Source organism: Silurus meridionalis, chromosome 12 (genome assembly GCF_014805685.1).
Source record: "Silurus meridionalis isolate SWU-2019-XX chromosome 12, ASM1480568v1, whole genome shotgun sequence".
Taxonomy (NCBI): Eukaryota; Metazoa; Chordata; class Actinopteri; order Siluriformes; family Siluridae; genus Silurus; species Silurus meridionalis.
Genome location: NC_060895.1, coordinates 5,357,556 through 5,385,193, shown reverse-complemented (window position 1 = coordinate 5,385,193; position 27,638 = coordinate 5,357,556). Strand labels below are relative to the sequence as shown.

Below are 27,638 nucleotides of genomic sequence, written 5' to 3'. Positions count from 1 at the left end.
TGGCTTGTTAAAGACAGAAACTGTGAAGTCTCAGAAGTCATATATTGAAACCCCTTTTTCTCGCTTTTCATTGACTGAGTCAGGATGTCGTTGTAAACCTCAAACTTCATCTCTATCATATGATGACTCAGCAGTTACAGTTATGTTTATTTTTCTACAGTTCTAAGCATTTAGAAAATGTCAGTAGTGTTGAATTTAGAGCAACTTAGTAAAGCCAGTTGAGCAACGGTTAGCTAATCTCACTGTGCATCTCTATTGATGGTTACACTTGATGGTTACACTTTGTGATATTAATGGTCATTTAATATGATAAGAACGTATGTAGCTGATGTTGCTGTGTACTATAGAATATAGTATTTTTCTTCCATATATAACAGTTTTTAAAATCTGTATAAAACTTTACACAACTGAACAGTGTGTCTGATATAATAATTGATATAGCATTCTTGCAATATTGCAACATTGAAATTATTGAAAGTTTAGAAAGTAAGAAAAAATGAAGTAAATAAAACAGTGCAGTCTGTGTGGGTTTTACAAAACTGGCCTACCTTGGGGTTTGGGGTTAGTAAAACTCACACACACACACACACACACACACACACACACACACACACACACACACACACACCCACAAAGACAATTTCTAATAGGTGCCACCTCTCATACACAGATCATACCCACTTCTCTCTACTCTATTGGAGCACTCTGCAGTACTTTTTTTTATTCAATCTTGCTATATTGTCATAATAAATGTAATCTCATTAAATGATTTAAACATGTTATTTCCAATATTTGTGACATTTGGACTCATCATTAATCTTCATCAGAGCTTGGGACATCAAGGTAGGTCAGGAGAGCTTTACTTTTTTTAATCAAGGCATATTTTATCAAATAGAGATCCATTACATTATTTTTTTGGTGTATTGTTAATGTTTGAGCCAATTCTTTCATGATCTCTTCACCACCAGTTCAAGATCTTTCAGATTAATTCCTTCAGTGCTTGAGTGCATTTTATAATTTCCTGACTGCATCTAATAATAATCATAATCATAATCATAATCATAATAACATTGTGATTTGTCAGGTGTAATTTTCTTTCTTACCTTTAAATAACAAATCATTTTTTAATCAGATCATATGCACTTTTGATAAGATTCTGTTATGTACCCACATCTATATTTCCCTTGTGCAATTATTGTATTGTATCTATTAAATCTGATCTGCCTAAAATTAACCCACTGAAAAAAAAAACAGCAGATTTAGAAGACATTTGAATTTGCTGGTGCTATAACATTGTTATAAGAACAACTTGTGAGCTAAGCACAATCTGTTTCAAGGGGGATCAGGGCTTCTAGTGACTGATTTCTATAATACTTTTTGTTTTATGGCAGCTTTACCCTTGAATGTTAAAAAAATGTGCTTTGTTATCTTGAAAGCCTGTCTAATGTAAAATATATTGCTTATTGCATTGCTTGTCAGTAGTTTTCTTTACTATTAGGAAAAATAGACTAAATTTAAATTTAGTGTCCCCCCAGTATTGAGGATAGTAATATTAAATAAATAAATAATCAGCCATGTTTGAAACTTTGATGACTGAATTGGGACATTTCAATGACAATGTTTCAGGTTTGGTTATTCAACCAGTTCAGTTTTATCAATAAGGCAACAATGTAGTAGATGTAGGTATGCCCATGTTCAGCTGGCATCCGCATTGGGACAGGTAGAAATCAGTGTGGTCGGCTGCACCATATAGGAATGCCTCAGATGCAAACCACACACCATCATAACTTTATACCTCAAAGTCACATGACTTGAATGCTGTGAAATGGTTCACTGTTTCAATTAGAGAAATATTGCATGTGTCACTTAGATTTGTTTGATAGGTGGATTCCCTATCAAATGCTGAAACAGAAAAGTAGTGAAGTAGCAAAGCTGGTAATTTAAAAAATATAAATGATTTAAACGTACAATGACTTCACAAACCATAAGAAATTAAATGAATTGTATCATTTAATAAATTAATGCTGCACTAACACATGTAATCTATGAGAATTTATTAAGAATTTTCAACACTGATGTTTATTTCATTTGCCAAGAAAATATGTGTGTGTGTGTGTGTGTGTGTGTGTGTGTGTGTGTGTGTGTGTGTGTGTGTGTGTGTGTGTGTGTCCGTTCATTCAAAAAATGAACAGAACATGTCTTCTATATGCATTATTTTCAACATTGGCACTCTTGCCCTAACAACATTCAGGCTTTTTGTGTGTGTCGTACATGACTATTCTCACAGATGTGTGTTTTTATCATCTTTGAAATAGATTTGATCTTAGGAGAGATCATTATTGAACGCCATGTGACAGGAGTGTTGGGAGAGGAAGTAAACCTGCATTGTTTGTACACTGGCAAACTCAACGTCAGTCATTCCTTTTGGAAGCGCCGTGATTCAACAGGGCAAAGGGCAAAGTTGTTGGCAGGATACAAAAATGGCAAACCATTTGCAAAAGACAACTTCTCCACTCCAGCATCTATCACTAATCTTACTGTGAAAATGGATATAAACAGCTTAGAGGCAGCTGGAGTTTACACATGTTTGTTCAGCATAGATGATGATGAAATTATGGAAACAGTAATCCTTAGTGTCATTGGTAAGTTCATATGCACCAAGCCCTCTGATATATAAGTTTAAAAATTCCATAGCTATCTGCACACATGAATATAAAAAGCATGAACAGGAGACAATGAAGCTCATGAATAAGTAAAATCCCCATATATTTACCATTTCTGAGTATAAAAATGCATGTTATGAAAGAACAATACAGGTGGTAAGAGTTGGAAAAAAAAGGTAAAAGATGTGGTAAAGCTGCATAGTGCACAAAATAAAACAATAATAAAAAATAAAAATTCAGGGGTATCACTTTGTACACAGGGGCATTGCCATACTGGAACAGTTTTAGGCCCCAGTGAAAATGTTATCATAAGAATGAAGCACATCCAACTCAAAGTTCAATGTTTTGTGTATGCTGAGAATTACAAAATGTAACTCACAGTTCTCCAGTTAATAGCACAAAACCCAAGACAACACGTCTGACAATGTTTCTTTTTTCTCAAGCTCGGCCCCATGTGAGCACCCATGCAGAGGAAGAAGTTCTGAATGGTATTCACTACCAAAGCATCTTCTGTTCATCTTCTAACGCCAAGCCCAATGCGACTCTCCATTGGGACATTCATGGGGCACCACCCAGTGAGGACATTTTCAAAATCCACAACACACACTCCAAACTGCCAAATGACACATACAGTACTGTCAGCATGCTCCGTTTCCCCATCGACTTGAATTCTGAAAGTAGCGTTGCCTGTGTGATTCAACATCCAGCTTTCACTGAGCCTAGCACAACTGTTATAAATTTACAGACATTTGGTAGGTTATTATTGGAATGTTACTACACTATAATTCTTGTGAAAACGTCTTTGCACTTTGAGTATTAAAACATTTACTAAAGTCTGTATTGGGTAATTACATCATTTTCAATTTGACAAAGGTATATGAGTGTGTCTGTGATTCTGCCTCTTGAGTTGACTATGCTACAGTTGATCTCTTTCTGTGTGACATGTGTTTCCTGTATAATATAAATACTGAAAAAAACTGTTCCACTTCCTCTGAAACTGATGCTTTGCACATAAACAAATAAATAAATATTTATTTTCTTATATTTCCTTATAACTTTTTTTAATCTTCCATTTTCCCTATTAAGTTTCTCCAAACATATCCATGGAAGTAGCCCTCACTGAAAAAGAAGGAAAAGCAGTCTTTGAGGTCATCTGTAGTGCAAAAGGAGGAAGGCCTCATCCGTCAATCACTTGGATTCAACCTGAATCTGCAGACACATCATGCTCTGCTAATTTTGTAAACTTTGAACTGGTTTCTAGTTCTCAGTGCTTTCCATTAGATGTTTATGAGGGGAAAAACATCACCTGTGTATTTGGATACTCTCTTCTTGCTGCCTTGGAGAAAACCATTACACTGCCAACATACTGTGAGTATTAGCACAATATTCAACATTGATTGTGTGTGTGTGTGTGTGTGTGTGTGTGTGTGTGTGTGTATGTGCATGCAAATTGTTTACTGCCCTTAATGCATCTTATTTTCTAGATCTCACCACTCTTCATCTGACAAATAGCAGTATTAGGATGGACCATTTGAACAACTCTAATTTGCTGATATTAAAAGAGGAGGACGGTGACATTAGAGTCGGCATTGAAGTGTTAGGAAATGTCCCAAGATATGAAATTAATTGCACAAAGTAAGAGTTCTCAATAGCTATAATTTTAATTTTTAAGGATATTAGGGATTAGACAGATGGCTGATCCATGTACAGAATACTGATATTTGTATCTGCTTTTCAGGGATGGTGAACCTCTCTCAGAGTATGGGTATGTGGATAGTATTGGTCTCATGATAAGAGGCCCAGTTAGGGCAAACCATGCAGGCATATACCAGTGCCAAGCCTTCTACTACAAACATACAGCTTCTTTACAGTTTGAGATAGATGTGAAGACCAAATTCAGAGAACCAGGTACAAGCAAAATATTTGTTTTCCTAAAACTCTCTTTGGTTTTACTTGAGTGTTCATTTAACGTTATTTCATCTTATGGATCACATCTCTTTCTAAAAGCAATTGCTTGCTTACCTCAAGATCTAACTTCATATTGTCTGTTTCTCCCTAGCAAAAGCATTTATAATTCATATTTCTGCTTGTATGTAAGTTATTAATTATTTGGGTTTAATTCCTCACAGCTCCTATAAAAGTGACACTGACATCCAACACATCTTGGGAGAATGGATTTGAGTATAGCGAGCTGAAATGCATGGCAGATAATGTGTCTCCTGATGCTAAAATCACTTGGGAAACAGGAAACTGCAGCAATGGAATCAGTGCCTCTAAGCATGGAAATGTTGTATTTGGAAGTCAGCAGGACAATGGTGTGGTTTGGAGCACAGTATGGCTCCCAATTTATTCCTATGCAGGATGCACAGTAATTTGTGAGGTTCTTTACCATTCATCGTTAGAGAAACCGGTACAAAAGAGCATCGATATCCCTTTAATAGGTAAAATTTACAACATTGTACTGATTAAGGGATACAACGTTATAATACTATAAACTACAAAAGATCTATACAATATAATCAAATTCCTCAATAGTATTTACAATGGGCTCCTAAAAATAAGTTATTGTCAGATGTATATTATATTAAGTTTATATATTATATTTAATGCTGTTTTATATTATAAATAACAATTTTCCTCTATTTAGCAACTCTCTAATAGTTGATTGTTACCAGGTCGGCTTAGGTTAGCACTTAAAATTTTGGGACCTGGATTCACTATGCCACAGTTCAAACCTTCAAACATTTAGTGATCACTGGTATTGCGTTGATTACAAACTTTCACTTGTCTTCCATTAGAACCACCCAGAAGTCATGTGAACGTCAGTTTGCAGAGAGACTCCACACACTGGACTGCTGTGTGCAAAAGTGTTGAAGCCATTGCCAACATCTCCTGGGTCATTTCTGATACCAATATAACTGCTCTACCGTTGGTCATAAATAAAACAATAGAGGGCAATAAGGTGCTACTCACATGCATTTATAAATTTAATCTGAAGCAGCATGAAGGAAAATTCTTGACATGTGTAATCCAAAATGTGTACGGGGAAATACGGAGAACCATACATGTCCCACATTTTGGTAAGTTGATCACTGACAAATTAAAATTTAACAAGCAAAGATTGGTTTTTAAAAAATCAAGCATAAATTTGTTCTGTACATATTTATTTTGTGGCCAAACGTACATGAACACTGAGTATTAAACATTCAAGAGCAATAGTGAGGTCAAGCATTTGGTGTCAGGTGAAAAGCTTGGCATACAAACTGACTTCCAGTTCATCTCAAAAGTCTTTCGTGGCCAATTTAGGCTACCCAAGTTCTCCATACCAACCCTGGTAAACCATATCTTTATGGATATCACTTTGTGTTAAGGGGCACTGCTATACCAGTACATGTTTGTGCACACTCATTCCAGTGAAAGAAATATGATTAATACTAATTAATATAAAAAAAATAGATATATTAATATTATATGTGTACTTTATTAACATTTAGTAAAAAATACACATTTCTGCTCTTCCTTTGATTCTGCAGTTATCTCATCTATTGTGGTTTGTAACAAAACAATTCCACATGCCAAACATACTGGCTTGCACAGAGTGGCTATACAGGAAAATGTTTCCAATCAGAGGATAATTTTTAGAGTTAATGGGAATGCATCATCATTATCTAATATAAAATGTTTCAGGTAAGATAAGTTAGAACAAATTTGTGTGCAATGTCCTTATTACAATACCATATTTCAATAACATATTTCAAATGAAAAAAAAATGCTAAACTTTTATGAAAAATCTATAACTATAAGTCTTCAAAATGCTCCACATTAACTTAAAACATTTACTTTTCTGAATTATTAAGAAAGCAACACAACAACAATATGTTATTACAGCTATTGCATATCAGTGGTTGTCCTTATGTCTGTGCTTGACTGATATTAGGTCCAATGGACTTTCTGCACAAACTCAGGGTATGGCCCTGGTTTTTCCCCAGCAAGTGTCAGAGAGTGATGCTGGTTTGTATACATGCTTTTCATCATGGTCCAATCACAATGCCACAGTCACTGTTCTGGTGGAGGTAACCAGCCAGGAAATACACAGCAGTGAGTACTACTTTGCCCTAAGTGAAATTATAGTGTCTATACAATGGGCCTTGTTATAACCACATAATAACAAATAATATCAACTATTAATTTAATTAAACATTATATGGCAAAACTTTAAATCTTCTTTCTTTTATAAGGCATAGTGATGCTTATCCTGATCTGCTTTTCCTCTGCTGTTGCAATCACCCTTATATTGATGGTTGTACTCTGCATATTCTGGTGAGTTCTGGTGTTGTTTATTTAAACAACTGTTTCTTCCAGATATAGGTGAGATTGTAGGCAAAACAGGAAACAAGGTTGTACACCTAGACCTGCGTGACATGCTATTCATAAACAGGATACGCAGTGGTTTATATAGACAGGATACCTACTGCCACAGTACACCTTCTGTTTAGCAAAAACAGATTCTTTTAATGACAGTGGATGTATGTGAATTCTTATTTGCCTCTTAGCTTTTCACAGTAGGAATGAACTCATAGGGAAGATTTTAGGGTGTGCTAAAATATGCTAATCATTATACAATTAAGCAACTGAAATTAATTGAATTAAATCAGGGATGGTAAAGGATATAATGAAGCATTCTATGAAGTTTGTACTCTGCAAGTGTTAAATTTCATCGTTACATTTTAATAGACTTCAGGCTTGCTGCACTGGCTTGGTGTAAAAATAATTTTTTGCTTCTGTCTCCCTTTGTAGCAAAAGAAATAAAGAGGTGCAATGTTCAAATCAGGTACAGTATGTATATTTAATGACATTTTTAATTGTTTAATTTCAGTGCCAACTTCAGCTGATCTGTGCCAATGTGTTTTATATAAAGGACTGGAAGAAACGCGAGTCCCTGGCTGCCTTGATGCAGGACCAACGCTCACCAGAAGTCAAGAAAGCCAAAGGGCAAGGGCAAGAGTATGCAGAGTTAGTGCACTACTCCATAGTGATTGATGTGAAAAGCATGGTGTGAAGGAAGCTAAGAGTATTCAAAGGTCTAAAATATGAATAGATCTTAAAAAGCATTATGTGGATATAGTGTATATGAAAAACAAAAACGAAAAGTATCCAACATCACGCTTGCAACACTTCATTTGTAGTGTTTTTCATCTGTGATATGAATGAACTCAATGAAAGACTTATTAACATGTACTTTCATTACAGTAGCTCTTCCATCATTAATTACAAACACACACATGAATGGGTTTGAAAGGCTCATAGAAAGTGGCCAAAGGCACTTTTGGGACTAAGTGTGGAAAAGTAACAAGTAATGCTGACTACCATTGACTTGTTGCACCGTTGCTTACTAATAAGTAAATGTAGTATAAAATGTATTAATGCAAAATAAAATCTATTAATGTATGTCTAACTTAACTGTAATAAAAAAAAGAAACTATAGTATTGCCCTATCACAACTAAATCCAGCATTTGCTTACATTTCACCTCCCTGAGGACACAGGAAAATCATTTAAATTAGTGGTGCTGTAATTGTAACAGTATTAATGACGTCAACTCTTTTTAACAAAGACTGTGTTATAATCATTTAAATAAACACAGAATAATTCATCACTTAGTTTTAAAATTTAGATTATTTAGTTATACATTTTGCTTGCTATATAGTGCTTTAGTGTTATAATCATATCGGTATATCATATATCATAATTTTGACTGTTAGGAGGAAAAGCACTGAAGGTGTGCAATGACATGTGCATTGTTAATCTCCCTTTATTATTATTATTATTTCTCTTCTGTTTCTTTTTCTTCAGGCTACTGCAGCCCTTACACTGTAAAAAGTCTTTAAATGGGTAGATTTAATGAATAAATGTAATGAGAAAACTTAATTTAACAAAATGATTTTCTTGTTGTTGGTTTTTTTACAGTTTTTGTATAAAATATGTATATATATATATATATATATATATATATATATATATATATATATATACACACACACATTCACTCACTGGCCACTTTATTAGGTACACCTTACTAGTACCGGGTTGGACCCCCTTTTACCTTTAGAGCTGCCTTAATCCTTCTTAGCATAGATTCAACAAGGTACTGGAAACATTCCTCAGAGATTTTGGTCCATATTGACATGATAGCATCACGCAGTTGCTGCAGATTTGTCGGCTGCACATCCATGATGCGAATCTCCCGTTCCACCACATCCCAAAGGTGCTCTATTGGATTGAGATCTGGTGACTGTGGAGGCCATTCGAGTACAGTGAACTGATTGTCATGTTCAAGAAACCAGTCTGAGATGATTTGCGCTTTATGACATGGCGCGTTATCTTGCTGAAAGTAGCCATCAGAAGATGGGTAAACTGTGGTCATGAAGGGATGGACATGGTCAGCAACAGTACTCAGGTAGGCTGTGGCGTTGACACGATGCTCAACTGCTACTAATGGGCCCAAAGTGTGCCAAGAAAATATCCCCCACACCATTACACCACCACCACCAGCCTGAACCGTTGATACAAGGCAGGATGGATCCATGCTTTCATGTTGTTGATGCCAAATTCTGACCCTACCATCCGAATGTCGCAGCAGAAATCGAGACTCATCAGACCAGGCAACTTTTTCCAATTTCTATTGTCCAATTTTGGTGAGCCTGTGCGAATTGTAGCCTCAGTTTCCTGTTTTATCTGTCAGGAGTGGCACCCGGTGTGGTCTTCTGCTGCTGTAGCCCATCCACCTCAAGGTTCGACGTGTTGTGCATTCAGAGATGCTCTTCTGCATACCTTGGTTGTAACGAGTGGTTATTTGAGTTACTGTTGCCTTTCTATCAGTTTGAACCAGTCTGGCCATTTTCCTCTGACCACTGGCATCAACAAGGCATTTGCACCAACAAAACTGTCGCTCACTGGATATTTTCTCTTTTTCGGACCATTCTCTGTAAACCCTAGAGATGGTTGTGTGTGAAAATCCCAGTAGATCAGCATTTTCTGAAATACTCAGACCAGCCCGGCTGGCACCAACAACCATGCCACGTTCAAAGTCACTTAAATCATCTTTCTTCCCCATTCTGACGCTCGGTTTGAACTGCAGCAGATCGTCTTGACCAGGGGTGGCCAACCAGTCAGAGACCGAGAGCCACATTTTTGACTGTGTTACCCCAAAGAGCCACATCATACACATGGGCACAGATGAACATCACCCATCCTTTCCTCTTACACACACACACACACACACACACACACACACACACACACACACACACACACCTTTTCTTTTACTATGCATGTTACTTAGTGGGACTTTTGGCATTCTTTGCCTTGAACAATCCCCTTCAAATCTGCCTCGTATTCCGTTGTTGCCACTCGAAGCAATTCTTTCACATGGGTGTCAGTCAGAACAGATCGATGCTTTGATTTCATGTGTTTCAGGGTAGAAAACAAGGACTTTGTTTGTGGGTTTTTTTTATGTGCGTGTTCACTTCGCTTGAGTTCAATACGGTATTTTCGTCAAATGCGCATGTGCGTGAGATGAATATACCGCAGGGGTGGGCAATTAATTTTTACAAGGGGCCACATGAGAAACCTGAATTGTGTCAGAGGGCCACACCAACGATAATATTCCCATCACTGGAAAACTTTCCTGCCTTTTCAAAAACGTCCGCTACAGGCGGAGTGTGCATGCTCGGATTGACTACTTTTCTGCGTCGCGTTCTTCTCATATTCAGAATGGCAATCGGGATGTTTGGATTTCAGGTGATAAATTAAACCTGACTTGGAGAAACTCTTTGCAGAGACACCCCCTCTTGAAATTTCGCGAGCCGCGGGTTGGCCACCCCTGGTCTTGACCATGTCTACATGCCTAAATGCATTGAGTTGCTGCCATGTGATTGGCTGATTAGAAATTTGCGTTAAGGAGCAGTTGGACAGGTGTACCTAATAAAGTGGCCGGTGAGTGTACATACATACATACATATAATGTATGTGTGTTGACTCCCATTTTCAGAGCATATGTATATTTGAAAATGTAACGCATGTTTTTACACCGATAAACGAAGTTACAGACTATAAAGACTAAATAAACTAGCATTGCAGATGTACAATGTGTATGCTATTTCCCCATTCCCGTTTCCCCATTCACCTAAACACTTTAAGCCAGATATAATTGAAAAACCTCAACTTTACCAAATGAACCTGATTTGATGTGAGTGATCGTATTTATAAAGACACTGGAACAAATCAATCAACAAATGCCTCAGAAGAAATTACTAGAAAAATTGGATCACTTCTTTTAAAATCGGAAAGTGTATATAATGTGTTTAGTAAATGCATTGATGAGCTGGTGGAAGAGATAAATTTTATTTGCACAGCTTCTGCTCCCATTAGCCAACAAGTTGCTCATAGAATTTTGTAGAAATACAGCTGTTCTGTTATGGAGGACATGGTTACAGAATTGGTGGAGGAACCGTGCAAGTCATATCCTTATACGCAGTATAAGGTCATATAAGTATGTCATACGCAGTGCACTAGGAGTTAAAGGGCACTTTGTTTCTTCCTTTAAGAAAACACCATCTGAAGTGCGCTCCACACTAACTGCAATACATTGATGCAGTGGTGGGCCATGCATTTGGTCCCTGGGCCTTCAGTGGGGACATACCTGACTTAATATACCTCTTTATACCACCACTATCACGTTGCAATCATAGAAACCATCAATACTATAAAAACACAGTATAACAACGTGGCATTACAGAGCGAGAGAGAAGGGCATTTCTACGGTGGCCGAGAAGTGCAAACCACCTTAACAAATCAGAAAACAAATAAAAAAATTAGAAAACACTAACAACTCTGAAAACAATATAACAAATGCAAAAACAAAATAACAAATCCAAAGGCAAAATAATAAATCCAAAAACAAAATAACAAATCCGAAAACACAATGACAATTTAGACAAACTGGAAAAGGTAGGTATAGTTTGTGAATGGAACACTTACCGATCATTGGACGAGACACCTATCATTCAAGATATGAAATCTTATAACTTTGTTTCTTGTACATGTGTAAAGTTATCCATTTACTTTAAACTATTATTTTTTTATTTCCATTAGTGCACCTTTAAATATAAGAAAATAACAGAATTAAACATTGGAAAGCAAAGAGAAACTGTTGTACTTCAGGTATATCTTGAATGACAGGTGTCTTGTCCAATGATCTGTAAGTGTTCCATTCACAAACTATATCTACCTTTTCCGGTTTGTCTGAATTGTTGCACTAAACACATTAGAAGCATAGAGATGTTTAGGTGAGATGCAGTGGAGTGGAGATTGTTTAAAAGGATTTTGGAAGGTGAGAAGATGCCTGAGGAATGAAGAGTGTGCTGGTACCGATCTATAAGAATAAGGGAGATGTGCAGACCTGCAGTAACTACAGGGGAATAAAGTTGATCAGTCACATCATGAAGTTATGGGAAAGAGTAGTGGAAGCCAGGCTGAGAGAAGAGGTGACCACCTTAGAGCAACAGTATGGTTTTATGCCAAGGAAGAGCACCACAGACGCATTATTTGCTTTGAGAATGTTAATGGTGTAGTATAGAGAAGGTCAGAAGAAGTTGCATTGTGTGTTTGTGGATTAAGAGAAAGCGTACAACACGGTGTCAAGAGAGGAGTTGTAGTATTGTATGAGGAATTCAGGTGTGTCAGAGAAGTAAGTGAGGGTGGTGCAGGACATGTATGGGGACAGTGTGACAGCAGTGGAGTGTGCAGTAGAAACCACAGACTGGTTTAAGTTGGAGGTTGGACTGCATCAAAGATCGGCTTTGAGCCCTTTCCTGTTTGCAGTGGTGATAGACATGTTGACAGACAAGGCCAGAGAGGAGTCTCCATGGACTATGATGTTTGCGGATAATATTAAGATTTGTGGTGTAGGGAGCAGGTGGAGAAGAGTTCAGGTACCTGGTGTCAACAGTGCAGAGTAATGGAGAATGTGTTAGAGAACTGAAAAGAGTGCAGGCAGGGTGGAGTGGGTGGCAGGAGTGATTTGTGATAGAAGGGTATCTGCAAGAGTGAAAGGGAAAGTTTATAGGATTGTGGTGAGACCTGCACTTTTGAGACTCAAAGAGACCTGCACTTTTGAGACTTGTGGTAAGACTTAAAGCACTTTTGTACATCGCTCTGGATAAAAGCGTCTGCTAAATGCCCCAAATGTAGATGTAAATGCGATGTTGTATGGTTTAGAGACAGTGGCATTAAGTAAAAGACAGGAGGTGGAGCTGGAGGTAACAGAGCTGTAGATGTTGAGGTTTTCGTTGGGAGTGACGAGGATGGACAGGATTAGAAACAAGTTTAATAGAGGGACAGTGCATGTAGGACGTTTTGGTAACAAATCGAGGGAGGCGAGATTGAGATGGTTTGGACATGTGCAGAGGAGGGACATGTGGTATATCGGTCGGAGAATGCTGAGGATGGAGCCACCAGGAAGGAGGAAAAGAGGAAGGCCAAGGAGGTGGTTTATGGATGTGGTGAAGGAAGACATGAGGTAGTTGGGTTGAAAGAGGCAGATGTAGAGGACAGGGGGGGGTATGGGGACGGATGATCCACTGTGGCGACCCCTTTATTAAGCAATTACTCATATACAAACAACGTGGCAATAACAAGTACAATTTACATTACAATACACAGAACAGGTGCATAAAAATACAAATATATACACATATTTAGGGGAAGAAGGAAAAAATTGATAAATAAATAACATTTATAATAATAATAATAATAGTAATAATAATAATAATAATAATAATAATAATAATAATAATTAAAAATGTATACAAAAAGGATAAAAATAATAGGACAAAATAAACAGGACTATTATTTATTCTGTAAATCATATTTTTCTATAAAGAACATAAGATTCATTGCATATTTTTTTTTTATCACTTTAAGGGCTTTTGTGAAATAAATAAACTCATTATAAAATGCAAAAAAGGTTGGTTTCACTTTCAAGTATTTAGATTTGTATATAATAACTTTTCCCATCAGAAATATAATATTAACAAGAAAGTCGTGTTTGTTATTGTTCATTACAAGTCCGAAAATTATGTCCTTCACAGTGAAATTTCTTAGATGGAAAACCTTTGGGTAAAGCCAGTTGTGAATATGAGGCAATAAAGTGTCTGAAGTACAATTCAATTCATTTTTATTTGTATAGCGCTTTTAACAATGAACATTGTCTTAAAGCAGCTTTAAACAGATAACAGTATCTGAGTGAACTTCTGTACCAGTATGATCCACGCCTACTTAGATCAAAAGGTGCTGGCTATCTGTTGGTACCTCAAATAATGAAGACTACAGCAGGGGGCAGATCTTTCTCTTATAAAGCCCCACAGTTATGGAACAGCCTTCCAATCAGTGTTCGGGACTCAGACACAGTCTCTGTGTTCAAGTTGAGGTTGAAAACTTATTTATTTAGTCAAGTCTTTTATCAGTAGATTTTTTTTTCTTAGGTAAAGGCGCCGATCTGGAGGGAACATGGATATAGAGTGTTTGGTGAACTGGGATATTTGTATGCTATCGTCCCCTCACTCTCACACGTTCATGGTGGTGTGGTGGGTCGTCTCTTATCCCAGAGATCCCTCATGTCTGTGTTACCTTCTGGTTCTCCCTTTTAGTTATGCTGCCATAGCGAGCCTTGCCGGAGTCCAGACTGCACAATGACATTAACTTTCATACAACAATAAGGACACTTAATAATCCATATCCATGTTCCTGCCCCTCCCGGTCCATCCTCGTCACTCCCAACGAAAACTTTAACATCTTCAGCTCTGCTACCTCCAGCTACGCTTCATGTCTTTTACTCAATACCACTGTCTCTAAACCATACAACATCGCAGGTCTCACCACAGTCCTATAAACTTTCCCTTTCATTCATGCAGATACCCTACTATTACAAATCACTCTTGCTCACTCTTCTCCCCCCACTCCACCCTGCCTGCACTCTTTTCTTTACTTCCCTAACACACTCTCCATTATTTTGCACTGTTGACCCCAGGTACCGGAACTCCTCCACCTTCTCCACCTCTTCTTCCTGCAACCGCACCCCTCCACTGCCCTCCCTTTTATTCACACACATGTACTCTGTCTTACTCCTACTGACTTTGACATATCTACTTATGTGAAAGTCTATCTTATCCTGATCTGAAAATTTCAGAGCATTGTCAGAAGTTGCAAGAAGTTTTCCCTAAGCTGAAACTGACACCAAAACACCATTTTCTGGAGGCATATGCTGCTCTGATAGAAGCTTTGGTCCTATAGTTGGAAAAGGGACTATGCACTTTAAGGCCAAACAAGTTGTTTAAATGAGTACTCACATGCATGGGTAACTTCAAGAATGTTTTGTTGTCTCTTTCCACTAAACATCAGATGATGATGATGGCCTACCATTGGCAGATCTCTCCTCTGGAAGTACTAGATGATAGAATCCAAGAGTCTGTTAAGGAACTGTTCTCTTAGCTAACCAGCTAACCAGCATACAGTTGTCAAATAACCTACTATAGGACACGGTATTCTGCTGGAATGTTCCACTGCAGGGCTACCTGATTTTGTTAAGATTATACATACAGTGATTTTGGAAACCAATGGCTACTTTATTGTAAAGAAACTCAGTGCCTGTTACCTGGAGTCTTTTCTGTTAGAAAGCAGTGGGGAATTGATTCCTTTTCATCACCATAGCCTTCAAAATCATTATCCATTGGCATTTTATTCTGTGGAGGGAAAAGGCAACGGTTACAATGAAAAGACACATTTATTGCAGTTAACCATAATACTAAGTACCTTTATAGCTAAGGCAACTGCATATGTCTACAACAACACTAATTACGTAAAAACTGCTTTATAACATTTAAATGATCAAAGTAGCACAGTTTGCAAAGGCAATCAACAACACAGTTTTCTACGAGTGTCAGTGAATTTTTTGTTCTTGTTTCTTGTTTCTTGTATTTTAGACATGGAAACATGGATTCAACAGCTCTCAGGGTATTCTTTGACCACAGTATAGAGAAGCTAACACTGCCATCTGGAATACCAGAGTCCTTGGAGATGTTATACTTCACTGTCAAGCAGTCTTTAAATATTACAGATGATATCAGTCTTCAGTACATGGGTTCAGATTTTGAGGTTTTTTTTACTCTTCATTCCACTACTCTCCATTGCACCAGTAGTTCCCCTTCAGGAACTCGAGCTGCGGCGAAACGCTATGGGAACGCCCCTGCGTGACCGCGCTCTGAACCACGTGTGTAATCTGACCAATAGGCGTTTGGGCGTGGCGTCATCAGCGGGCGACGCCGCGTAAACAGGAAGCTACAAATGGCTGCGAGATGGACCAGACGCCAGCTTTCTGCTCGTTCAGGTAGCGCTGTTTCGCTGTGTTTTCTGGTCGGTGATGGCTGGCAGACAGGGTTTCCGTGGCGCGTGCATCCGTGTCCGCGTTTTATTACCGGTAAGGATTCGCATGATCGGTGCGTTGTTTGCCTAGGAGTGGAGCATGCACAATCGGCTCTCGAGGGAGTCGATTGCTCTCATTGTAGCCGCATGGCTATGCGCCGCTTCGCTCGGAGGCGCTCTTTGAGAGGAGCTCTCTCCCTCGCGGCTCGGTCCCGCTCTCGCCGAGGCAAGCGGCGCCCGGCGCTCGTGGGGCTCGCAGGCGATTTAGCGGCGAGTTGGAGTCGGATGAGTCCGCTTCAGCCGTCGGCTGAATTGAGCTTCGGCTCTATTGGGGAAGCAGGCCCGATGGCTGCTTCTTCTCCCGGTACGAGCAGCGCGGCATTACATGTCTCTCTCTCCGAGGAGGGTGAGCTGATGGATGCTAGCGAGCCCGTGGAGCCCTCTCAGCCTGTGCTGTACGAGGAGCTCCTCGAGGTCGTGACACGAGCCGTTGCTAAGCTGGATCTAGCTTGGCGGTGGAGCAGCAGAGACAGCGCGCGCAGTAAGCTGGATGAGCGTTTTCTGCGTCCTGTGTCGCTTCCTCGGCGCCGGGGCCTGCCGTTTTTTCCTGATCTGCACGCCGAGGTGTCCAGTTCTTGGGAAACCCCATACTCAGCGCGTGCTTCGCCACACCACTCCTCGATTTATGCAATGTGGTTGGGGCTAAGGCGTGCGGCTATGGGCGATGCCGGCGTGTCGAAGAGGCGCTAGCTAGCTACCTCTCTCCTAGCGTGGCATCGTCGCTAAAGGCTCCGGTGTTCCCTACTAAACCGCTACGTGCTACATCGGCTTTAGTGGGGAAGGCTTACGCGCAGCGGTCAGGCTGCGGGATGTCTCCACACCATGGGTGTGTTGCAGGCATACCAGGCTGACCTGCTGCGTGACTTGGATGAGGGACTTAGCTCCGGGGCCACCGACATTAAGGAGTTACGTCGCTGCCGACCTAACCCTTCGGGCCACGAAGCACACGGCGCGGGCCGTTGGTCGGTCCATGGCGGCCCTGGTAGCCACAGGCGGCATCTGTGGCTCACCCTGTCCGACCTCCCGGACAAGGATCGAGCTGTGCTCTTGAACGCACCGATGGCTCCTCCTGGTCTGTTTGGTGGCGCCGTGGCGGTCGTGAACAGGTTTCAGGAGTCTAAGAAGCAGTCGGCGGCGTTTCAGCAGTACCTCCCTCGCCGGTCACGTGGGGCTGGTCGGCGGCAGCCCCAGCCTGGTCCTTCCGGGCACCATGAGCTCAGAAACAGAGCGTCGCCACCCGGTCTCCGCTGGCGGGTCCTAAGGTCCCAGGCGTCGCTCTGGGCCCAAGAAGGAGCGGGCTGACCTGAGGGTCACCCTCGGCTCCAGCAAACGGGCCGTGGTGCGGAAATCCTGACGATTTTCGGTCGAGGGGGCGGAGTTCGCCTCACGCTACGGTGCCCGTCCCTCCCCCGCACCACCAGGAGGCCGGGCCGTGGCCTCTGCCACAGGATGTGCTTCAGAGCGCGGCCGCCCTCCAGCGGGTGCCTCCCTCCACCCAAAGTCTCGGTACGGATGGGGGAGCCCCGCCGCCTCTTTCGAGGTGTCTTCAGCTGCAGGGCCCCGCCCCAGCTGCTCTGAGTGGGTCAGAGGCCAGTCCCGAGGGGCTGGTTCCCCTGAGGAACTTTCTGGCAGCTTGGGAGGTGCTGCCAGGAGTCTCCCAGTGGGTCCTGCGGACCGTGGAAGGGGGTTACGCACTGCAGTTCGCGTCCTCTCCTCCCCGTTTCAACGGGGTGTGTCCCACCCTGGTGGGTCCCGAGCAGGCTCTGGTCCTGGAACAGGAAGTGCGCACGCTCCTGGGGAAAGGGGCCATCGAGGTGGTTCCCCCCTCGGTTCGAGAGTCAGGCTTCTACAGCCCGTACTTCGTTGTTCCGAAGAAGGATGGGGGGTTGCGTCCCATTCTGGATCTTCGCTCCTTGAACCGCTCTCTCAGGAGACTCAGGTTCAGGATGCTCACCCTCAAGGGGGTCGTGACGCTTATCAGGTCCGGGGACTGGTTCGTCACTGTAGATCTGAAGGACGCGTACTTTCACATCTCCATCCTTCCTGCACACAGGAGGTTCCTGAGGTTTGCTTTCGGGGGCGTAGCATACCAATATCGGGTCCTCCCGTTCGGTCTGGCACTCTCACCCCGCACCTTCACGTTGTGCGTCGATGCTGCACTGGCCCCGCTGCGGCTTCAGGGCATCCGCATTGTGAATTACATCGACGATTGGTTGATCGTGGCTCCCTCGGAGCACCAGGCGGTTCGGCATCGAGATGTCGTCCTCTCCTGCATGAAGGTGCTTGGGTTTCGGCTAAACGCCAGGAAGAGCGTGCTTTCTCCTGCACAGAGAACCACCTTTTTGGGCGTGGTATGGGACGCGGCCAGGATGCAGGCACAGTTGTCGCCTGCTCGGGTCGAAGTCATCCTTACGGCCGTCAGGAGGGTGCGGGAAGGCCAGCCACTCACTGTACGGCAGTTCCAGAGGCTGCTGGGGCTCATGGCGGCATCCAGCATAGTTCGCTCGGGCTCCTGCACATGAGGCCCCTCCAGTGGTGGCTCGGGGCAGGGGTTCTCCTCAGGGAAACCCGCATCGCACTATCAAGGTCTCATGGCGTGCCCTTGAGCCTTGGATGTCTGGAGAGACCGGACATTCCTGTCCCGTGGCCCGGTGTTGGGGGTTCCGTGTCGTCGCATGACGCTTACGACGGACGCCTCCCTCACAGGGTGGGAGCGGTCATGAGTGGCCACTCCGCCCAGGGTTTGTGGGCGGCCACGTCTCTCGTGGCACATAAATTGCCTGGAGATGATGGCGGTGTTTTGGGGTTAAAACACTTTCTCCCGGACCTGAGAGATCGCCATGTGTTGGTCCGTCACGGACAACACAGCGGTAGTCTCCTACATCAACCACCAGGGGGTCTCGATCTCGCCCCTTGTACAAGCTAGCACGGGCGGTCCTCTTGTGGTCTCAGGACAGGTTCCTGTCCCTGAGGGCCATTACATCCCGGTCGGTTGAATGTCAGAGCAGACGCCTGTCGAGGCAGGGGCCGAGGCCTGGGAATGGCGTCTCCACCCGAGGTGGTGGAGCTGGTATGGCGGAGGTTCTACAGAGCCCAAGTGGATCTTTTGCGACCCAGGAGACCTCGCACTGTCCCTCTGGTTCTCTCTCTCACCCAGCCCGTTAGGGCTGGATGCCATGGTGCAGTCGTGGCCGAGGCTACGTCTGTACGCCTTCCCCCCGATCGCTCTGCTCCCAGGAGTTCTGGAAAGGGTTCGCCGGGAGGGAGTCCGTCTCCTCCTGGTGGCGCCTCGATGGCCGAGCAAGCCGTGGTTTGCGGATCTGGTGCCCCTACTCGAGGGCCCTCCGTGGGAGATTCCACCCAGGAGGGATCTTCTCTCTCAGGCGGGCGGGACCCTGGTTCACCCCCGCCCAGAGTTGTGGAGGCTGTGGCTGTGGCCCCTGAAGGGGCGCGGTTCGTGGCAGCCGGTCTCTCCACCGAGGTGGTAGAGACCCTTCTCCACTCCAGAGCTCCCTCCACGAGGAGGTCGACGCCACACGCTGGCGACTGTTCACGTCTTGGTGCGAGCACCGTGGCCTGGATCCTGTTAACTGCCCGGTTGGGTCCGTTCTGGGGTTCCTACAGGAACAGTTTTCAGCAGGGTTAACCCCCTCGACCCTGAAGGTTTACGTGTCGGCCATCGCGGCATATAGCTCCCCGCCTGCGGGGCAGTCGCTGGGTAGACACCCACTGGTAACACGTTTCCTCCGTGGCACCCGGAGGCTGCGGCCCGGGACGCGACCCAGAGTGCCTGTCTGGGATCTGGCTGTTGTGCTGGCGGCTCTTTCTGAGCCCCCCTTCGAGCCGTTGGCCGATGTGGCCCTTAGGTTTCTGTCGGTTAAGACCACCTTTCTGTTGGCGATTTCCTCCCTGAAGAGGATTGGGGATCTGCAGGCTCTGTCCATGGCCCCGTCTCGCCTGGAGTTTGCCCCTGGCATGGCCAAGGTGTTTCTCTACCGAAACCTGGAGTGCGTGCCTAAGGTGCCTCGGCCCCTCACGCCCTGTCGTGTTGCAGGCATTCTGCCCTCCTCCGTTTACTGCCCCCGACCAGGAGCGACAGCACCGACTGTGTCCGGTGCGAGCACTGGATACTTACCTCCGCAGGACGAGTCCTTGGAGGAAGTCGAACAGCTGCTTGTCTGCTATGGCCCTAATAAGAAAGGTTTTCCGCCAATAAGCAGACATTGAGCAGATGGGTTGTGGATGCGATTGTGTCGGCTCACGAGTCCTCTGGCCTCCCCGCACCGCTTGGGGTTCGAGCTCACTCCACCGGTGTGGCGGCCTCTGGCCTGGTCTGCTGGGGTCCCACTCCAGGACATCTGTGTGTGGCGGGTTGGTCCACCCGCTGACCTTCGTCAGGTTCTCGACCTTGACCTCAGAGCCACCCGGGCTCCTCTGTTTTGCGTGCTGGTGCGAGGCCCTCACTCTCTAGGCAGGGTCTGGTCAGTGTGGCGTGATTGGACACTCGTTCCCATAGCGTTTCGACGCAGCTCGAGTTCCTGAAGGGGAACGTCTCTAGGTTACGACCGTAACCCTAGTTCCCCGAGGGAACGAGACGCTGCGTCTCCGTGCCACACTTCCTGCATCCCTGCGGCGCTTACCTTCTCTCGCAGGAGCTAGCGTCTGGTCCATCTCGCAGCCATTTGTAGCTTCCTGTTTACGCGACGTCGCCCGCTGATGACGTCACGTTCCAAACGCCTATTGGTCAGATTACACACGTGGTTCAGAGCGCGGTCACGCAGGGGCGTTCCCATAGCGTTTCGACGCAGCGTCTCGTTCCCTCGGGGAACTAGGGTTACGGTCGTAACCTAGAGACGTTCTTAATTTTTATTCCACCCAATGAAAGCTTTACTGAAGGTTATATCACAGGCCAATCTCTTAATACTACCTCCTCCACATTTACTACCATACAGGACTCCTCTGACACATACGACTCCTTTGCAAACATGGTCATCCTGTCACCAATTAACAGTCCAAAAAGGAAGTCATGGCCTAAAGAATTCCATGCTTCTCTGTTGAGACTGAAATGGTTCTGGAAAGAGCCAATTAAATTTACAGAAAAGATGGGACAGTGCTAACTACCCCAAATATTAACTCAGACATACTTGAAAAAGTGGCTCAGTCCATTTACACATACACTGCATATCCATCCAGCCTTCAGATTCTTTCCAAGATAAAGCACTTGTTAAAGCACACCCATGTCTGAAGGATTGCGGGAGCTTTTCAGGCCTTTATGAATAGCAGACAAGCATTAAATACAAAATGGCTAACTACTGAAAAAAGGTTTTGGCATTCCAGAGGTCACATGCAATGCTCTAAAACACAAACACCTGGATGACAGAAAGTCTGTGAAAAATGTTAAAAAAAAGCCAAGAATAGCTGAAGTCAGTTACCCTCCAACTTTCCCAGTGGGTGAAGATGATAAGAGTTTGGGAAAACAACGTGACGAGCTGGTCTCAAAATTTAAGAAAAGGAACAATGAAAAGATTATGAGGGAAAAAATAAACAAAACATTTGCACATAGACGACATGAAATTATTAATCAATGTCCAAGTGTGGCAGACATAAAGGAACAATGGCCAGCCCGGTTTCAACCTTCTCAAGTGAGTTGCCAAATATGTTTTGAGGCCAAAAGGAGCATAAAGTATCTAAAGCACCTTCTGGAAAAATTTCCTTAAATTAATTTGTCTGGTATTCCATATTTCAGGTGACTGTAGAATTTCAGAGAATAACTACAGTGCAACTGGAATCTAAATTTATGTCCTCTTTGGATCTTCACACTTCCAACCTGCTGAAACTGTTTTGTGCTAAATGAGGAGCATTTGGAGAAAGACTGAACATTGAAATAGAATTGCTGAAGGTACAGTTTATAATGAAGCATGCAAACTAACTGGTTACAAGAGAGGAATCACTTATTCTTGTTTTTTTTGTTCATTGTCAGCAGGTAGCATTTCCCCTTTTTAAAGAATGAAATTGGGAATAAATTAAATTGGGAACATGATTACATTTGAGTTCTCAAACAATTAAGCTGACAGATACAAATATTCGTAAGAACAATTCATTGAGTAAATGTTGTGCTGCATTCTGTTAATTTCATGGACTTTTACATACAACGTTTAGTAAGTACTTTGTTTGTAGAACTTGTAGAAATTCACTGAACTTCAAAACCTTCAACCTTCCGTTAAAAATAATATAATAACAACTTTAATTTAAAGTTGAATTAGCTGTACAGAACAGTTAAATCAGCTGTACAGAAGATAATACAGTGCCATTATGTTTTTATTCAGCAACCTCTGTTGGTAGTTTCAAGCACAGGCTTCTTGATAAACCAAGCTTAGACGGTCATATTGCTCACCGGTTGACAAATTGATTATACAGCTACTTTACAGCACTAAATTAAAGAAATCCGAGGACATATCTTTAATTTTTTTATAACGAGGACATATCTTTAATTTGTTTTCTTTCTTTTATGATGAGCAGTGTTCTGTTTGACCAGAGAAGTGGTATTATTTAATTCCTTGGGGAACATGCAGAAGAAATCTTTAAAGAAACAGATGTGTGAATTTAAATCAAAGTTACTGTTGGTTACTTCCTGAATGGGCCATAATATTGTTAATTGGACTTTATTTTATGACAGTGATCAAACAAAATGTTGAGTTTCAGATTTTTTTATTTCTAATCAATATTTCATAGCTTTTGAGTCTCACTGCTATTTAATGTTGCAGGACAATCAAGAACAGACAGGAATTGAACAAGAATTCAAAGGACACTGGAATCGTTTTCGAGGGAGTCAAAGATCTTATAGGCCTTGAAGGTGTTCCCAGGGTTTGCTATCTCCTCCTCGGTTTGACCTAGGCACTGAATCTTTATTATCCTAGGCATCTCAAGTATACCTTTGAGGTATTTCAGAAACTTCTATTGGAGCTGAATACTTCTAAGCTGTCAAGCAAAGTCCAGTCACTCAGGTCTAAACTGCTGTTTTACAAATGTGTTGGTTCCATGTTGTAATTTCTGGTTCCATGTAATTATTTTGAACATTGTGTGCCCAAAAAGAAACACCAAAAAGTTTTTCTGCATACTTGAACTGTACTTATCCTGTGTTAATTGCTATACCATGCACTGAGAGGTGAAAAATACACAAACAACAATCCTGTGAATAAACAGTGTTCATTTTGTTGTTAGGTAGGTTAACTAATTCCAGTTTTTAAATGAGATTGTTATTACAGTTTTTTACGATTGTTTACACACTAAAATTAAAATTTCCACACAATTAGCAAAATTTTACTCCAATGAGCAAAACACCTCCACAGATTTGCACAACATTACACACAATGTCTGCTTCACCCTTTTTGCAAAACATTACACACAGTGATTTGTAAAACTCTACACACACCTTAGACACAGATAAGGATTGTAAGGTTACTTCATTGTAAATTCAAAGCACCGGATTGCCAATTACCACACTAATGAACGAATTGGATAAACACATCTACCAGGTGTGGAAGCACACATGTGCTAATTTGAAAACGCAGCACTCAGGTGTGCTATAAAAGGCAGCAGGTGAGTTCACCTGTCTTCAACAAAAATGGAAGGAGTTAGAAGAAGAAGAAGAGTGAGAATGGGAGGGGGAGCTCAAAGAGGAGATGAAGGCGGTAGAGGAAGAGGAGAAGAAGGTAGAGGAAGAGGCATAGGTGAAGGAGAAGGAGGTAGAGGAAGAGGAGAAGGAGGCATAGGTAGAGTAGAAGGAGGTAGAGGAAGAGGCATAGGTAGAGGAGAAGGAGGTAGAGGAAGAGGAGAAGGAGGCATAGGTAGAGGAGAAGAAGGTAGAGGAAGAGGCATAGGTAGAGGAGAAGAAGGTAGAGGAAGAGGAAAAGGAGGTAGAGGAAGACACCTAGGTAGAGAAAGAGGTAGAGAAGGACTTGAAGAGGTGATAGAACCTGAACAAAGAAGACGAGGACTAAATTTGACTCGAGAAATCCGTGCAACACTTATTGACCATGTTATCAACCATGGACTGACACTGATGGAAGCTGGACAAAGAGTTCAACCAAATCTTAGCAGAAATACTGTTGCGTCAGTAATTCGGATTTATTTATTTTTATCTTTTTTTTTTTCTTACATAGGATTGAGGGTCGAGGACACCAAGGTGGAAGGGGACCTATGTTTAGTCGTGCACAAGAGGCCGCCATTGTGAACATGGTTTTGGCCAATAATTGTATCAGGCTACGAGAAATCCAAGCTAATATCATCAATGATGACAATATTTTCAATAACATCCAACGAGTCTCTCTGTCAACATTAGGTCGAATCCTAAAGAAAAATCAAATATACATGTAGCAACTGTATCGGGTACCATTTGACAGAAATTCAGAGAGAGTGAAACATCTGCGCAATGAGTATGTGGAGGTATGCATTGTTCATCTGACTATGGTGTGGTATCATGCACTGCTCATAATGTTTTGTCACAAAAAAAATACTGTGCTATAGATATTGAATAGCATCCTATTTTCTTTAATGTGTTTCAGAGAGTCTTGCAAATGGATGCTGCTGAAATCCAACATGAATTTATATATGTGGATGAGGCTGGATTTAACCTTGCAAAAACAAGAAGAAGAGGGAGAAATGTAATTGGGCACAGGGCAATCACCAATGTGCCAGGGCAGCGAGGGGGTAACATCACCCTTTGCGCTGCTATCACACAAAATGGGGTCCTCCACCACCATGCAAATCTGGGACCCTATAATGCAAATCTGATACTTGCATTTCTTGACCGATTGCATGAGATTGTCACAGCATTACACCAAGTGGACCAGATGCGGTACATTGTCGTTTGGGACAATATCTCATTTCATCGGGCTGCTCTGGTCCAGAACTGGTTCCATGATCACCCTGATTTTGAAGTTTTATACCTTCCCCCATACTCCCCCTTCCTGAATCCTATAGAAGAATTTTTTTCAGCGTGGCGGTGGAAGGCATATGACCTGCGGCCTTATGACCGTTTGCCCCTCATTCAGGCCATGGAACAGGCGTGTGATCTTATTGAAGCAGCTTGAGTGCAGGGGTGGATTCGCCACACAAGGCGATTCTTCCAACGGTGCCTTGCCAATGAAGACATAGCCTGTGATGTGGATGAAATCTTATGGCCTGATCCAGCCAGACGGAGAGACGGATAGTTACAGTATTCTTGTTGCTTTTACAGTAGTTTTCTTTCATTTCTGTTTACTTTTACTTTACTTTTCTTCAGAGTCAAAGTGTATGTACTGTAATTCATGCAGTAATTTTTATTTGTCTATAGATTTTATTTGTTTACAGTAATTGATATCATTGTTGGTTGATTACTGTAACTGATTATGGTAAGAAATACTGTAAGTATTGAAATAAATACTTGAAATATTCAGTCTGCAGCATCAAGTGTTGTGGAGTGCTTGGTAAGGTTATAGTAGGCCTACAGTATTTGTCTACATTCTCCTTATATCTCAAAACAAATCATGAATAATGTTGTGAGTTTCTCACTATTTTTTTGTCACCTAAATTTTCTCTTACATACAGTAAGAATGTCTGGCCAAAAATCTATTTTTTTTTTTTTTTTTACAAATGTGTTTTTTATTTATCACAGCAGTGTGAAACTGGCTGCAATAGTGTATGATCATTGATGACTGTGTTGGTTAAATGAAAACAAATAGCATTTTCACAAATATGTGTATATGTTTTGACTGAAGTGTGTCATTTTGCAAACAATCTAGGAATTTTGCTAATTGATTGTGGTGTTTGGATAATTGTGATTATATTTTGACAAAAAGAACTCTGTTTTCAAAATTGCGTGTAAACAATTGAAAAAAACTGTAATATAATCTCTTCTGTGTTTCCATGTTGCTTTACAAGACATTGATTTAATTTGTGTGGTCTGAAAAGGTGGAAACTCATGTTTCTTACATGTATTTTATTTTAAACAACGTAACTGCATTATGTATTTTGAACAGTTTGTGTCTGGATAGTTACTTAAAAACAATTCCATTAAGTAGTTTTCAAGTAATGGAGAGTGTGTTAGAGAAGTGAAGAAAAGAGTGCAGGCAGGGTGGAGTGGGTGGAGAAGAGTGGAGGAGTGATTTGTTAAATCAAGAGTGCAGGAGTGAAAGGGAAAGTTTAGGACTGTGGTGAGACCTGAGATGTTGTATGGTTTAGAGACAGTGGCATTGAGTTAAAGACAGGAGGTGGAGCTGGAGGTAGCAGAGCTGAAGATGTTGAGGTTTTCGTTGGGAGTGACGACAATGGACAGGATTAGAAATTAGTTTATTAGAGGGACAGCGCATGTAGAACGTTTTGGAGACAAGGTGACAGAGGCGAGATTGAGATGGTTTGGACATGTGCAGAGGAGGGACATGGGGTATATCGGTAGAAGAATGCTGAGGATGGAGCCACCAGGAGAAAGGAGAAGGAGAAAAAGAGGAAGAACAGGGAGGCGGTTTATGGATGTGGTGAAGGAAGACATGCAGGGAGTTGGGTTGAAAAAGGCAGATGTAAAGGACAGGGGGTATGAAGACAGATGATCCGCTGTGTCGACCCCTAATGGGAGAAGCCGAAAGAAGAAGAAGAAGTTCTGAATTGCTTTGGATGGGGGTGTATGGGGGTCCAATGAAACCAACTATTTTGTTTAAATTTTATTAAAAAAAAATTGTATGCCCTACCTGCAGTTACTCATTTTTAATGGTTTATTTTAAAATTGTATTATTTATTATTTCATTTTTATTATTATTTGTCCTTCTACACGTTATAGCTCTGCTTTACTATGACTGCTTAGAGTGCTCAAAGTGCAGAACAGTATACCTGTGATGCCAAGTATGCCTCTGCTAGGAAGTCATATATACCCCAAAATATACCTTTACTCTATGGCTATAATAAAATAGCATGCATCCTGCAACATGTAAGTCAGGGCTACATGTCAATCCTCTCAGACCTAAAATAAGATGGCACCCATTTCTAAACAAAAACATGTCAACATTCATAACAAAAGAACCTCCTCACAATATAATCTGAAGCACTGTCCAAAACACTGTGCATCTTTGTCTGAGAAAACATGAGTATGGACTTGTAGAGCTGACTATGCGCAGCTAAATGGAAGAAATGGACAGAACACATATTGTGCACATATTGATGATTCGGAAGAGAAAATCAGTGACAGGTCAAAGTAAAAGATACTACTCACTCTAGTAATTGGACTTTATTGTACTCAACATAAGGGAAAATTATGGCCTGCATCAAACAAATAAAACAAGGACTGCTGAAATCATTGGAATTAGGTCCAAATCTTTATTAAAACCGAGAAGAACGAGAGTTAATTGTGAACAAAATGTTCTCAGAAAAAAAATGAAAATGATTGTGTTCACATCATGAAAATAGA

At 42.0% G+C, this 27,638-nt stretch overlaps 1 protein-coding gene across 1 annotated transcript; it reads left to right on the top strand.

The window, feature by feature from the left end:
- The first annotated feature begins 643 nt into the window (after positions 1 to 643).
- Positions 644 to 8,129, top strand: si:ch211-149e23.4. The gene is made up of 13 exons (XM_046862183.1): positions 644 to 843; positions 2,316 to 2,642; positions 3,107 to 3,415; positions 3,750 to 4,031; positions 4,148 to 4,298; positions 4,402 to 4,571; positions 4,793 to 5,104; positions 5,462 to 5,743; positions 6,197 to 6,350; positions 6,601 to 6,761; positions 6,902 to 6,983; positions 7,461 to 7,494; positions 7,582 to 8,129. The coding sequence occupies exons 1-13, from the start codon at positions 777 to 779 to the stop codon at positions 7,720 to 7,722; spliced, it is 2,472 nt and encodes an 823-aa protein (XP_046718139.1). The 5' UTR covers positions 644 to 776; the 3' UTR covers positions 7,723 to 8,129.
- The last annotated feature ends 19,509 nt before the right edge of the window (positions 8,130 to 27,638 follow it).

Bases quoted from the DNA above. Each gene is read 5' to 3' on its own strand.
- si:ch211-149e23.4 (XM_046862183.1), top strand. From the start codon at position 777: ATGTTATTTCCAATATTTGTGACATTTGGACTCATCATTAATCTTCAT. The intron at 2,643-3,106 runs GTAAGTTCATAT...TTTTTTCTCAAG, and splicing joins AGTAATCCTTAGTGTCATTG to CTCGGCCCCATGTGAGCACC. The intron at 6,984-7,460 runs GTGAGTTCTGGT...CTCCCTTTGTAG, and splicing joins GTTGTACTCTGCATATTCTG to CAAAAGAAATAAAGAGGTGC.